The sequence below is a fragment of the Lycium barbarum genome, chromosome 7, assembly GCF_019175385.1.
Source record: "Lycium barbarum isolate Lr01 chromosome 7, ASM1917538v2, whole genome shotgun sequence".
Lineage (NCBI taxonomy): Eukaryota > Viridiplantae > Streptophyta > Magnoliopsida > Solanales > Solanaceae > Lycium > Lycium barbarum.
The window spans coordinates 18,039,427-18,052,712 of record NC_083343.1 but is presented as its reverse complement, the minus strand read 5'-3'; the positions used below and the strand labels follow the sequence as shown (position 1 = coordinate 18,052,712).

Sequence of the window (13,286 nt, the reverse complement as noted above, 5' to 3'; positions counted from 1 at the left end):
CTCATCCATTGCACCACATCTACAACTTCTTTAGGAATTTTTCATTTGGACAGCTTATAGATAATTATTGTTTTCTTCAACTAAAACGTTTCTATTGGTTACATTTTTATGCGAAAACTTCTTTCGAAACTTTTTTATATTTCTTTGGCTTTTAATCATTTAGTGTAATTCACGCTATGTTGACTTACTTAGGAGAAAAATACCCCTACCAAAAATTTCTCAATCGAAAATTTTGTAGGATCTAACATAAGCCCTACCAAAAATTTCTCAATCGAAAATTTTGTAGGATATAACTTAACACTTATATAATTTAGTACTCCCTTCGGTTAAAAAAGAACATTTTTTTGCGCGGATTGCCTTTCAAAGGCACTGGTCTTTAATTTTGGCCCCTCAAATTTCTGGTCTCTAATTTTTGCCCTTCGCCTAATACCCCGAGGTTTGGTGTTTGAACACCGGCTCAGTAAAAAAAATAAAAAATCGCAAGGCAGAGTTTCATAGCAAATTTAGGTCTATTCGGGCAAAAGTTAAGCTTTGAGGCAGAGTTTTTGCAAAATTTCAGTTGAGTAAAAAAACATTCTTTGCTTATCCTTGAAGACAAAACTTTGCCTTAAGTAGAGTTTGCAGTCAAACTCTGCATTAAGGTAAAGTTTGAAATTTTGCTTGATAAGGTAAAATTTGTAGTCAAACTCTGCCTTGTGATTTTTTTTTTAATTTTTGACTGAGCGGGAGTTCGAACCCAGAACTCAAAAATTTTATGCGAATGACAAAAATTAAAGACCAACAATTTGAGGAACAAAAATTAAAGACCACCCCCGAATAAGGGCAATCGTGCAAATTGCCCAAAAAAGAATGTCTACTTAACCTTTATTTTTTATTTTAAAAAGAGTGTCCACTTACCAAATTCAGAAATAATTAACCTTATTTTTCAAAATTTTCCCTTACTAAGTGTTAAGTGCCCAAATCCCAATATTTATTTAATTAGGGATAATTTAGTCAAATTACTTATTTTTGCTTAGGAATTTGTATTTTCTTAAGAGTTGTGTAAATAGTTAAGTGGACACTTTTTAAACCCGAGTGAGTATCAAGTAAAGGATTTAGGAGTTTTGTGAACTTCTTTTCTTTGAAGTATTTCTTTTGGGTCTCTGAAAAATTGATAATTTCTATCTAATAATAGTTTGATAATTTGAAATGTATAAATTTTGGCTTATTAAACATGAACCCGAAAAGGTTAGGAAATGTGAGATAATCATGTGTTTTCGGTGTCATTCTGACTTCCAGAGATTATTTTTGGCACCTAATATTTAAAATTAACTTTAACAAATTTGGCAACATTATCTGTCATTTTTCACATTTATGGCGTCTTATGTATCTACTTAAATTTCATGGATAACTATTTATGACACGTGTAGCAAATATGACATTGTAATTATTATAGTGTGTAATTATTATTAAATGGTTCAATTCAGTTGCTTATTTATAAAAAATCTACACACTGACGATTTTTCTGTTACTTTATTTTGTATAATAAAAATTAGACTATTGAAATCGTCTCAATCATTTCGGTTTTTCATTGGTTTTGACACAATTCGACTAACTTTTTTTTTTTTTTTTTGAAATTATGCTAGAGTTAAAAGTTGAAGTTAGAACACACCACTGTAAATACTTACATATGACTTAGGCAAAAACTCTATATTTTTTATTGTTTAAAAGGTGATAAATCAAGCGAACATGAAAGACTGTCAGAATGGAGATCCATCCCACTATTCTGTAGTAGCTTGAAAAAAATGAAGCATTTATGAGGGAAAAAAAACATCCAACGCCTTGTGTTTTGATACTCAAAATGCTGAAACTAACTTACGTTCAACAGGAGTAGTAGAATTAGTTTGAGAGTAGAAATTTATGAGTTAATTACCTATTGACTTGTAGATATTTTCATTACCCTAGTCTGTAGGCGAAAAATTTAATCCTTTTTTATTTTTAAAATTAATATATAAGATATTTACATATATAAGCTTAATTAGTAGGGTCCAATATATTTTGATGTATTTTATAAAATTTTAATTTATCCTAATTATTAGATGCGATTATATACTTATGTAAAAATTGTACTTATTAAAAAAAAATTAATAATCAATTCAGTACAACTCTTTTTAAAAACAATAGAAACTCCAACGTAATGTTCTGTTTAAACATTAGTTGTGAAACATGCTCATCTAACTCTAAAATACAGAATTTGCCTATTGTTGAGTTGCTTTGATTTGAACTTTAAGTCAAGATTTTGTGAGGTTTTAATGATTAAGTTTTTTCGGAATCGATTTTTTATGTTATATTTTACTTCTCTATAACAACAACAACCAACTTTATAACAATACACTTTTTGTAAAATTACCCCCATATAGCAGCTATTTTTTTTTTTTTTTTGGTAATATAATGATTAACCATCTTTATAAAAATAAAATATATATGATTACCAATAATACGTGTAGAGATTTTGACCAAATATTTGATCATTTAATACACTATTTATGACAAAAAATATCATATGAATATATATATTTTCATCATTAAACGGTTTTCCTTCGTTAAAGAAAGTGTGATTAAGCTTAAAATTTGGCAATTGATAAATGAAAATTAGATTTTATGCATCTTATTTGCCTATAACAGCGAAGTATTATTTAAATGTCAATGCTGTTATAGGTGTATAACAACCATTCTCTATAATAACTGAAATTTTTTGGACCCAACGATATTATTATAGAGAGTTATAATAGAGAGATTTGACTGTACAATTCAAATTTACCATTTGCAAGTTGCTTTAACTCGATAGAAAAATTGATGAATAATTGCCATTTGTAGAGCTTTTAATTATATGATGCAAGCAACTTAATAACGACAAAGAACTAATAATTTAACATGGCATACTTTGCTAAGCACATTTTTTTTTGATAATAAGGATAAAACAAGCTTAACTTAACGGTAACATTTTTTTTTCCAAAATTGAGATAAAAAAGATAAGCCATTTGTCCATTGAGTATTCGTTATTATTTTTTCACACGGAGTATGTAATAACACCCTAAACATGTATTGTATGAGTTTTTTTTTTGTCATTTAAATTATTATTGAGTATTTCAATCTTTTTGTTCTTCGATGTTCATTCCCTATACAATGTTAATGAATTTGCAATTTATCTTCTCTCCAAACTTACGGGATACGGAAAAAAAAAAGAGGAAATTTTAAAAGAGCTGAGCTGGACTTTTTTTTTTCTTGTTTTTAATAATGGCTCACAACTTTGAATTTCTACGGAGGCTTGATTTAGTTAAATTCCTTATATATTAGAAAATTTGCAAACTGTGTCTGCATTTTTTTTTATTAATTAATAAGTAGACAAATAATCTATATTTATATTCAAATACTTTACAAAATCAAACCACCGTAGGTGAAGTTCTTTTGCTAAAATAATTTTTTTTGGGCAAAGATTAGAGGCCAATACATAATTTGAAATTTATGGCTTCACACAACGGCACAAAATTAATACTAATAACAATTGGATTCCCATTCAAATATTTATAGATAGTTAATTAATATTATTTTAAATATATAGAATTTGAACAAAAACTATTGAAATTATGTGAATCCATACGTACCACTCTGAATCCGTCACTGACCAAAATAAGTGACCAAAAAATAATTATTCCATCCGTCTCATTATCTGTCGTGGTTACTAAAAATAATTGTCTCAAATTATTTATCGTTTTAGAAATTTAAGACACAATTAATTATTTTTCTGCATTTTACCCTTAGTGAAATTATGTCATTAATGGAGATGATACATAAATAGAGTAGACATTTAATAGAGTGAGATTATAACCTGGACTTGCATTACTATAGCGAAAAGAAAAAAGAATTAAAAAAAAAAGAGAGAAGAGATTGCTCTTGTGACTCGGGATGAATCTTTATCGCCTCTCATTTTGCGGCAAGAGTCAGCCTAATCTCAAGCAAGTCAGTCATTCTGGTCAGATTTGGTACTTTATTTGACAGGGCGGAGAATATCACTCTATCAACAATAAGAAAAAAGCAGCAATTCCCTTTGCATAAATAAGAATAAAATTAATTAAATACCTCTTCTAACTAATATTTTTTAAGGAGCGTTCGAAACAAAAAAAAACGATAGATAATTTGACACGGAGATAGCAGGCAGAAATGCACTATTTTGCAAAAAGTGCTGAGCATTGGGAACCAACCATTCCCTCATGACCCATTAAAATAATAAATTTCCCCAATAATTGCCGGCTTGAATTGTTTACAAAAAATAAAAATAAATTATTCGTAGTATTGAAACTAAACGGTCAAACTCCATACACAAAGACTTTTCATTATTAGTTATAGTGATTGAAAAGGAAGCCACCCCAAAAAAAGATTAAGAAAAGAAAAGAACCATCACTCCACAAGTAAATTAGGTAAAAACATCACATATAATGTTTTTATTTCTATACTTGTCATGTATAATAAATATCCAATCCGCCTCAATTTAAGTGTCTTATTTTTTTAATCTGTTTAAAAAAGAGTGTCTATTTTTATATTTAGTACGTTGACAATTCAAACTTTTATCACAAGTTTATAACCATAATATTCAAATGTCATTTTAGTAATACCCTATAAATAATATTTTATTTTTTAAACTTTATGTCTAGTCTAATAAAGACACTTAAATTGAGACTGAGGAATATTTAATTAAAGAAAAGGCAAAACCATTACCCCACAAGAGAATTTAGGTAAAAAGAACACATATTATAATGTTTGTTTTTACTATACTTGTCATGTATAAAACATAATTTTTGATTTATAATTACTAATTATTGTGTGTATACACTCAGCTTACTCTCTTTCTCTCTCCTCTGTTTTTCTGTTTGGTTCCACTTGCTTGCCCTAGATCTCACACGCCAATATATTGTTTTTATTTTATTATAATTATAATTATAATTATAATAATACATGTGCAAAGAAATACAGATCCTTTTTTTGGCTTTTGAAAGATTTGGAGAGTTCTTGCATCACAAATAGTAAGTGAAGAGAGAAAAAAAAAAGGAACTTTTCTTTCTTTGCATATATCTTAAGGTATATTGGGTTCTTGATTTTCTTTTGATTCTTGATTCTATGATGTGGGGTTGTGTTTTTATGTAATTTTAGATGTACCCATATGAGTACAAATTTGAATTTTGATTGGAAAATTTGGATTCTTGAAAAGATTTGGAGTGCTTGCATCACCAATAGCAAGTGAAGAGAAAAATAAATAAAATAGAACCTTTCTTTCTTTGCATATATCTTGTATCATTCAGGTATATTGGGTTCTTGATTCTATCATATGGGGTTGTGTTTTTATGTAATTTTAGACATGCCCATATGAGTAAAATTTTGATTGGAAAATTTGGATTCTTGAATAGATTTGAGATTAGTTGTTTGATGGGGTTATTGCATTTATGTGGATTTGTATTTTGTGTGTCATATGTATGGAGATTTGAAGGTCAGATACGTGGGTTTGACTTTGACTTAAGGTTGGTTGAGGGCAACATGGGAATCTTTATAATTTGCTATGTTCTTGGTGTTTTCTTATGTGATCTCATTTAAGACCAATTATTTGTGTACCCAATTAGTTGATTTTTCATGTTTCTTTGGTTTGTCTAACTCTATGAACTTGATTTGGAATTCCTTTGTTGGATTTCATATTTCTGCTCTATTTGATGTGGAAGGCTGATTTATAAGTTTTGTGCAGCTTATGAATATCTGATTCGTTTTTGATAGAAGATGTATGTATATATAGGCCATTATTCTCTCTTTGGCAATGCTAACTGGACCCTGAATCTAGTATGCAAAGTGTAAATCCAATATCTTGTAACTGAAATGTTAGGAGTTAAATTACAGAATCAGCACAATGATAAAGAAATGATTGATTCTTTACTAGACCAACTGAAGTTAGATATTAATTTAACTCTAAGTACTCCTTATTTGCTGGTTTTGATCCTCTTGCAGATTTGTGTTTGTTCTCATAAATTCACAAATATTGCTTCTGATTATTGGGTAGCTCAAAGAGTTGAGTGGATTATTGGTCTCACAAATTTGGTGAAGGGGTCTAGATTTTGAATGTTGTTGGGTTGCTGATGTGTAATTCGTAGATGAAGACATCTCAGGGGTGGCGTTTAGGCATGAAGGAGATGCAAATATTGTCTGCACCTCGACAGCGTTCTCAGTTAAAGAAACCAACATGGATAATCGTGTTGGTTTCTTTAGTTAGTTTGTTCCTAATTTGTGCTTACGTTTACCCCCCTCAAGGTTCTGGTGCTTGTTATGTATTCTCATTGAACGGATGCAAGGGTGGTCTTTCCGATTGGCTTCCACCTGCTCCTGCTAGAGATCTGACAGATGAAGAGCTTGCTTCCCATGTTGTAACTAATGAAATTCTCAACACACCCCCCGTCGTACCAGAGAACCCCAAAATAGCATTTATGTTCTTGACACCTGGTGCATTGCCATTTGAAAAGCTCTGGGACAGATTTTTTCAGGTTTGTTTTTCTTATTTTCATGGAAGTTCCAGACTGTCTTTTTTTCTTCCTAATGTTGGTCTGTTGCAATAATTTGATTCCCTAACTTGTGCCGTCCCTATTATAAATGTAGTAAATTATTCTTAAAATTGTCTCTTTACAGATTATGTAAGGGAATCATCAATGCAATATGGACACATTATCTGGGACCTTTGGTACTATATAATATAGGTCAATGTTTAGCGATCTCAATTTAAGGTTCCTCAACTTAGTTGAACTGATGATTATCAGATAAACGCAATGAATACTAGTTTTTGTAAATCTAATGCTTTCTGGGTATTCAATAGATCCTTAAGTAGCATGAGCCGTCCTTTTGTTTTTGTAAAGGGTGGCCTCCTATTCTTTTAATGTCCAGCACTAGCTTAGTGCTTGGCTGCTTTTTGTTAATATATTTAACTTACTGATAAAAAAACTAGCAGCCTTCTCTATTGATGGTTTTATAATATTCCCTTTCTTTCAGGGCCATGAAGGCAAATTTTCTGTCTATGTACATGCATCTAAGGACAAACCAGTACATTTTAGCCGTTACTTCCTCAATCGGGAAATTCGTAGTGACAAGGTTTGTGATGCTACATTAAATTGTGCTTATTTTCCCATTTTCCACTAATTAGGTGATTTATTTCAAATTTGTTGCTTGAAGTTTGTCCATTTATTGTTTCTGATACACAAATTTGTCGCTTGAACTTTCTATATATTGTTTCTGAATGCATACACTTTGTTCCTTTGAAGCAATTGAACTGATTCTTTTGGCCTTGTTATATTTTGAGCTTGACAGCTTCTATCATTCTTCTGTAGCTATTTGTTTGAGATGACACTTACACTCAAGTTCCAAATAACCGAAACAAAAAGCTGAATGAGGAAAAAGTTCCTTAGGTTTTGCTTCTTGCTGTTTGTGGTGTAATCAGGCTGTTATTTGCGTGATAAAATGATTTAACAGTTTAACACAAAGTCTACATGATTACTCATCAGCTTCGTTGTACTATGTTTACCTTTTTTAATTGCTTGCAATGGATTACACTTATCCCCTTTATGATTTTAAATGGATGTAGAACTTTGTGTAGCCTACATTGTCCACATATTCCTTTCTTTGCAAGTGGCACAATTTGTAAATATGACTCTGACTATTACCTTTTTTAGTGGCACGGGTTTGGGTTGTGAATAAACCCTGAGAATTAAGTTGATTAGCTCAAATCAGCCTTGTTTATTAGGTAATGCTGCTTATAATTACTGTATTTTCTGCAACTATGTTCTTTTTCAAACTTTAATTCTATGTTACACGGATTTGATTAGCACGTATGCTAAATTTTAGTCAATTTGAAGACTCGTTACGATGTACTGCACCCTTGTCATACCTGTTTGACCAGCTATGTCGGGGAAAACGAAGGGCCCATTAACATAGCTTATAGAAATAAGAAGATACTTAATAGCTATCTTAGTCCTTTAAAGTCAGAGGTATTTTTCATTTTCATCTACATGGCTGAGTTTTGGAGTAAAATGTTCTGCACTGCAGGTAGTGTGGGGAAAGATTTCTATGGTTGATGCAGAGAGACGCCTTTTAGCATATGCGCTTAAAGAGACTGACAATCAGCATTTTGTATTACTTTCTGACAGGTTGAACATTTGATGATTTCTCTTACTTTTTGTTTTGCATTTATGCCATTACGTCATTTCTGATCATTTAGCTTATCAACTTGCAGTTGTATACCCCTGCGTGATTTTGACTACGTTTACAACTACCTGATGTATACAAATGTCAGTTTTGTAGACTGGTAAGACAATGTGCTGATTCTTGTATTATGAAGTAGTTCTCATACTTTATAGTGCTCCATGATAGTTTATATTTCTAATCATCTTTAAAATATTATTTTACTTGGGCTTCCCATCACCCTAAAATAATGTTGAACTTTCTTGAAGTTTTAGTTATAATTTCTTTTCTTATATAAGCAAAAATGCTCTTTCTTCGTCAAAAAATAAGAAGTGCTCTTTTCTTTCTTTTCTCAGCTTTGAGGATCCTGGTCCTCATGGAAGTGGAAGGTATTCTGAACATATGTTACCCGAAGTTGAAAAGAAGGATTTTCGAAAGGGTGCACAGGTTCATTTTACACAACTTTCTGTTAGCTCTTATTTGTTTGAATCTCTCTCTCTCTCTTTTAGTTTTTGTTGAGGAATGAGTGGGGAGAACAGTTTCTCTTTCAGGCTTTCCATTTTGTTTATACAATACAGAGGTCGTACTGTTTCACGAAGGATAAAACTTTGAGGTTCAATAGTAATTTGTTAAAAAACCGCTGGATATTTTGGTTTTGTAATCCGTAAGAGGTTGTTTGGTAGGGTGTATTAGGTAGAATAATGCTGTTATAAAATTTTAGTACAATGTTCAGTTGCAAATTTAAGTCTAGTACAACTAGTACCAATATTACTTGATCAGTACTATTCTTATACATACTAAACCATGGAATTGACAATACCAGTACTATTCTTGTATTTATACACCCTATTCAGTACTATTTAGAGATTATGCAATGCATGTTATTTTTAATACAACAAACCAAATAGTCGATAAGAAATAATGCCAGCTAACTAATCCCAGCATTACTTGTCTTCGAACCAAATGACTTTTAAGTGTTCAATGAGCTGGTTAATTGCAGTATACTGCAGGTAGAATTCCTTTTTGCCTCTTAGAATGGCTATGTATAGGGGTTGCTGTGCAGCACTTCTTATAGTTTAACAACCTGATATTGCTTGAACCTCTACAATTTTCCTGTTCTGAAAGGTTAAATTTTGAATGTTTACAGTGGTTCACAATGAAACGACAGCACGCCCTTGCAGTTATGGCTGATAGTCTCTACTATAGAAAATTCAAGGACTACTGCAGGGTTGGTTTTTCTTGCTCATACTTTGGCTAATGATATATTACTTACGCTATTACCTATTTTTGACTGTCTATTTCATTCATTCATGTATATGATGTTGAATTTCTCTATGCACTTATGTTTTAATTACATTGTCCAGTTGCATCTTCCCACACTATTGATTGTTTTGGAGAACTAATTTGCATTAACGTTTCTGAAATATATTGGATGTGAAGCTTGACTTGAATAGATCTGTCCAAGCCTTGGTGAGACAGAGTTACCCGATACCTGCGTTGGTGGGAGGTAGCAGGTACCCTGTAGAATTAGTCGAGTTGTGCGCAAGTTGGCATGTACACCATGTTTATAAAAAAAGACTTGACCTGAATAGAACAGAATAGATGCCAGAGTATTCATATAACCAACCCCTACTAATTGGTACTGAGGTGTAGTTACTTGAGGTTGAATGTGAGACCTAGCCTAGTTCTGATTTGGATGGATGCTGTGGTGTGTATTTTCTGCTTAAGTCGCAATTTAGGGTGTGTTTGGTACGAAGGAAAACATTTTCTTTAGGAAAACAAGTTTTCCTTAAAAATGAGGAAAATGACTTCCTTAAATGGAAGTAGGGAAAACAAGTTCCATTAGTGACATTCCAAGTTCATTGTCTCCTCCCCGCCCACCCAATGCCCCCAACCCCCACCCTTGACCATCCCACCCCGGCCAGCCTTGAACCCCCACTCCCCACCCCATCCTACCCACATAGTGTTTTGCTAGATTACATATAAATGCTCTTGGGAAAATATTTTCTTGCTTACTTACCAAACACTAGAAAATAAGTAAGAAATCTCACTTATTTTCCATTTTTTTTTCTAGGAAAACATTTTCTTTCATACCAAACACATTCTTAGTCTTTTCATTTCCCTTGACACGAACATTCTTCTGAGAGCAGTACTGGCGTTGTCCCTAAAATCAGATCCTTCTTGTAGAGTATCATAACCTGTTAATCTGGAAGTAACTGTTGCATGCTAGTGTCTATTACTGACTTCATAAATGTGAGACGTTTAGCATTACACCTAATAACCTGGTACTGAAGCATGCTGTGATGTAGAACTATCTGAAGAAAAAAGTGCCCAGTTTGCGGGAGCTTTATACAGCTGTAAGATGCTCATACCTAAGCGCCTTATTGCCTACACTAGAGCACTGTCTAAGAAAGGTGAAGCGCCCACGGCTTAATTAAGTCCAAATACGCCTTTAAGAACAATATTATGAGTTGGAAATTTATATCTGGCATACCTTCTCAAAAGAAGAAAAAGATTGACGGTGTACATCTTTATTTGGTGGATTTAGTTACATGCGAGATTCTATTCTAATATATAATGATTGGTAGAGTTATCAGATACAATTCCAAGAACTGTTATGCCATGCTTGTCCCAAGACTGGATGACAGAGGAGGCATTTAGGGTTTTCTTATGGGCTTATATTATACTATTCATCTGTTGCAAATAGTCCCAACTACTCTACTCTTCCGTTCTTCGCTTGGATTTAAAAGCATCTGCTTCTTGCCTTTGAATTAAAGCATACAAATATTTGTTCTGTTTGTCTAGCTGTAAATTTGGTTGATTTCATTAATTGTTGGCACCTTTGTTTCTAATGCAACAGCCAAACATGGAGGGTAATCGGAACTGCTATTCTGATGAGCACTATATACCAACCTTTTTCCATGTGAGTCGTTTTCTTCACTAGCGTGTCTTCAAGTCTTCCTGTTTTGATCATTTCCAAACTAACTGATTTTTTTATTTATTTATAAATTTCAGATGCTTGATCCAAATGGAATTTCAAATTGGTCAGTAACACATGTTGATTGGTCTGAAGGGAAGTGGCACCCAAAATCATATGTGCGCAAAGATATCACGTTTGATCTTATGAAAAACATAACAGTAAGGCTTTCTCTCCACGCACTTCTTTTTCATATGAGGCTTACTTCGCTCGACTTCTATACTTTTCGTCTTCTTTGCCCTCTCATTGTTTCATCAATTTCAACGTGGGACTATAGCTGTTTGGGGGTTGTCTGTGTGTTATTTAAGGGATAATTACCTTTTTGGACCGTCTTAAAAAATAATAGCAGGCAAATGTATATTTATTGTATATTAAGTTACAATATACATATAATATACATATTGTATACATAAATATATATATATATGCTAAACATATAATACACACAATCAATGTATATATTTTGTCTATTTTGGCTAGCACCTGTAATTGATTTCGGACAACGGGCCAAAAATGACAAAATTCCCTTATTTTAATACATCTGTTGCCCCCTCTCAAGTTTTACTTAATTTTTCTTTCAGTAGTGTTACATGTGCCCATTGGTCGTTGAGCAGAATATTACCACCTAGAGCTCATATTAGCTCCATCATTTGCCGTAAATAAATGAGTTAAATCACAATTATTCTCTGGCATATCCAAAACCATAACATGATTTAATGCGTCTCCTCACCGTTTCTGCAGTCTATTTCAGAGAATGTGCATGTGACAAGCGATGCGAGGGTATGAATAACTAATTACTCGTGACAATTTCCTCACATTGTTTCACCAGAAAAGCTAACATTATTATTTTCCATATTGCAGAAAGAAGTTCAGATTAGGCCATGTCTATGGAATGGAAATCAACGACCATGTTACTTGTTTGCCAGAAAATTCTTACCTGAAACTCTTGATAGCTTGTTGGAGCTTTACGCCAATTATACATCGATTTAAGTCGGGTTGTTGATAACACCCACACCGATTCTTTGGTCGATTCAATCCGACCCCCCTTCATCATCCTCATTTCTTGTGTATCTTCCAGTGTTGTAAAGCGCCCCCCCTCTTCACAGAAGGATCGAGTAAACCAGGCTTATTTTTTGAGCGCTAGGGCTACTGGCAGACGCGGTTTGGGCGACTGTATTAAAAGCCAAGGAATGTTAAAACCCATTGCCCCGAGACGTCGTGCTTCCTTTTGGGGGTAGGTGATTTCATGTTTAGTTTTTTCTTTTTTTCTTTTACTTCAGTTTTGGGCTATTTTTGTTATATTGATCTTAGTATTGGAATTAAGAAATTTTTGGGGACCTGTTTAACTACAGCACTGTATTGTTGACCTTTGTAGAAGTTGCAAATATGGCCCATGTTTAAAGAAACTGTCAAATTTTGATTTTGGTAAATTTTTGAATCTATAGAAATATCAGAATCCCATAAACTGCTTATATTGATGATTGATGATCATCATCTCTCTTCAGAATATTGCATTTATTTCCATATAGTCAATCAACTCTTTTGCAATCCCAAGTTGGTTGGAATCGGCTATATTCTCTGTATCCATTTTGATGTAATCAGGTGATAGTATGAATTATTAATCAAGATTGAGCTTTTTTCACTGGTCATCAACCTATTGCAATCCTCGTTTTGTTCGGGTTTGAGATCGACTATGCTTTGTGAAACTCACAAATGTAGGTGATTTTATGTTTTCATTTGATTTCATTTGGTTATCGCATTTTCTGCCAGTGTCATCTCAAACTTTTTAATTTCATTTTCAAGTTTCTCATATATAATCGGATCTCTTTATAACAATCATACTCAATAATATTTCATTGCAACGATCAAGTTTTTTTGTAACCAACTTTTCAAATTATGTTATATTATATGTTTCTTATAACAAAGTTTTGTTGTAGCGCCAAAAAATATTTGGACATACGAAGCTGTTATAGAGAGGTCTGATTGTACATTCATAGGATATAACTAAAAACTAGAGCTTTGCCGCATTTAGGGGTATGACTGAACTGTCAATGAAGTGGGTGAAAAC

General features: G+C 32.6%; 1 protein-coding gene across 3 annotated transcripts; it reads left to right on the top strand.

Moving 5' to 3' along the window:
- Positions 1-4,860: 4,860 nt before the first annotated feature.
- LOC132603256 (glycosyltransferase BC10-like) lies at positions 4,861-12,683 on the top strand. Of its 3 annotated transcripts, none has more exons than XM_060316233.1 (11): positions 4,861-5,060; positions 6,028-6,557; positions 7,057-7,155; positions 8,107-8,207; positions 8,294-8,365; positions 8,598-8,688; positions 9,389-9,469; positions 11,102-11,164; positions 11,257-11,379; positions 11,960-11,998; positions 12,080-12,683. In XM_060316233.1, exons 2-11 carry the CDS (start codon positions 6,171-6,173, stop codon positions 12,206-12,208), a joined length of 1,185 nt encoding a protein of 394 aa, XP_060172216.1. In that variant the 5' UTR covers positions 4,861-5,060; positions 6,028-6,170; the 3' UTR covers positions 12,209-12,683. The 3 variants fall into 3 exon arrangements, with proteins under 3 accessions (XP_060172216.1, XP_060172214.1, XP_060172217.1); XM_060316231.1 differs by having other exon boundaries at positions 4,861-5,115; XM_060316234.1 differs by lacking the exon at positions 4,861-5,060 and adding an exon at positions 5,178-5,336.
- The last annotated feature ends 603 nt before the right edge of the window (positions 12,684-13,286 follow it).

Bases quoted from the DNA above. Each gene is read 5' to 3' on its own strand.
- LOC132603256 (XM_060316233.1), top strand. From the start codon at position 6,171: ATGAAGACATCTCAGGGGTGGCGTTTAGGCATGAAGGAGATGCAAATA. The intron at 7,156-8,106 runs GTTTGTGATGCT...TCTGCACTGCAG, and splicing joins GGGAAATTCGTAGTGACAAG to GTAGTGTGGGGAAAGATTTC. The intron at 8,208-8,293 runs GTTGAACATTTG...ATCAACTTGCAG, and splicing joins TTTGTATTACTTTCTGACAG to TTGTATACCCCTGCGTGATT.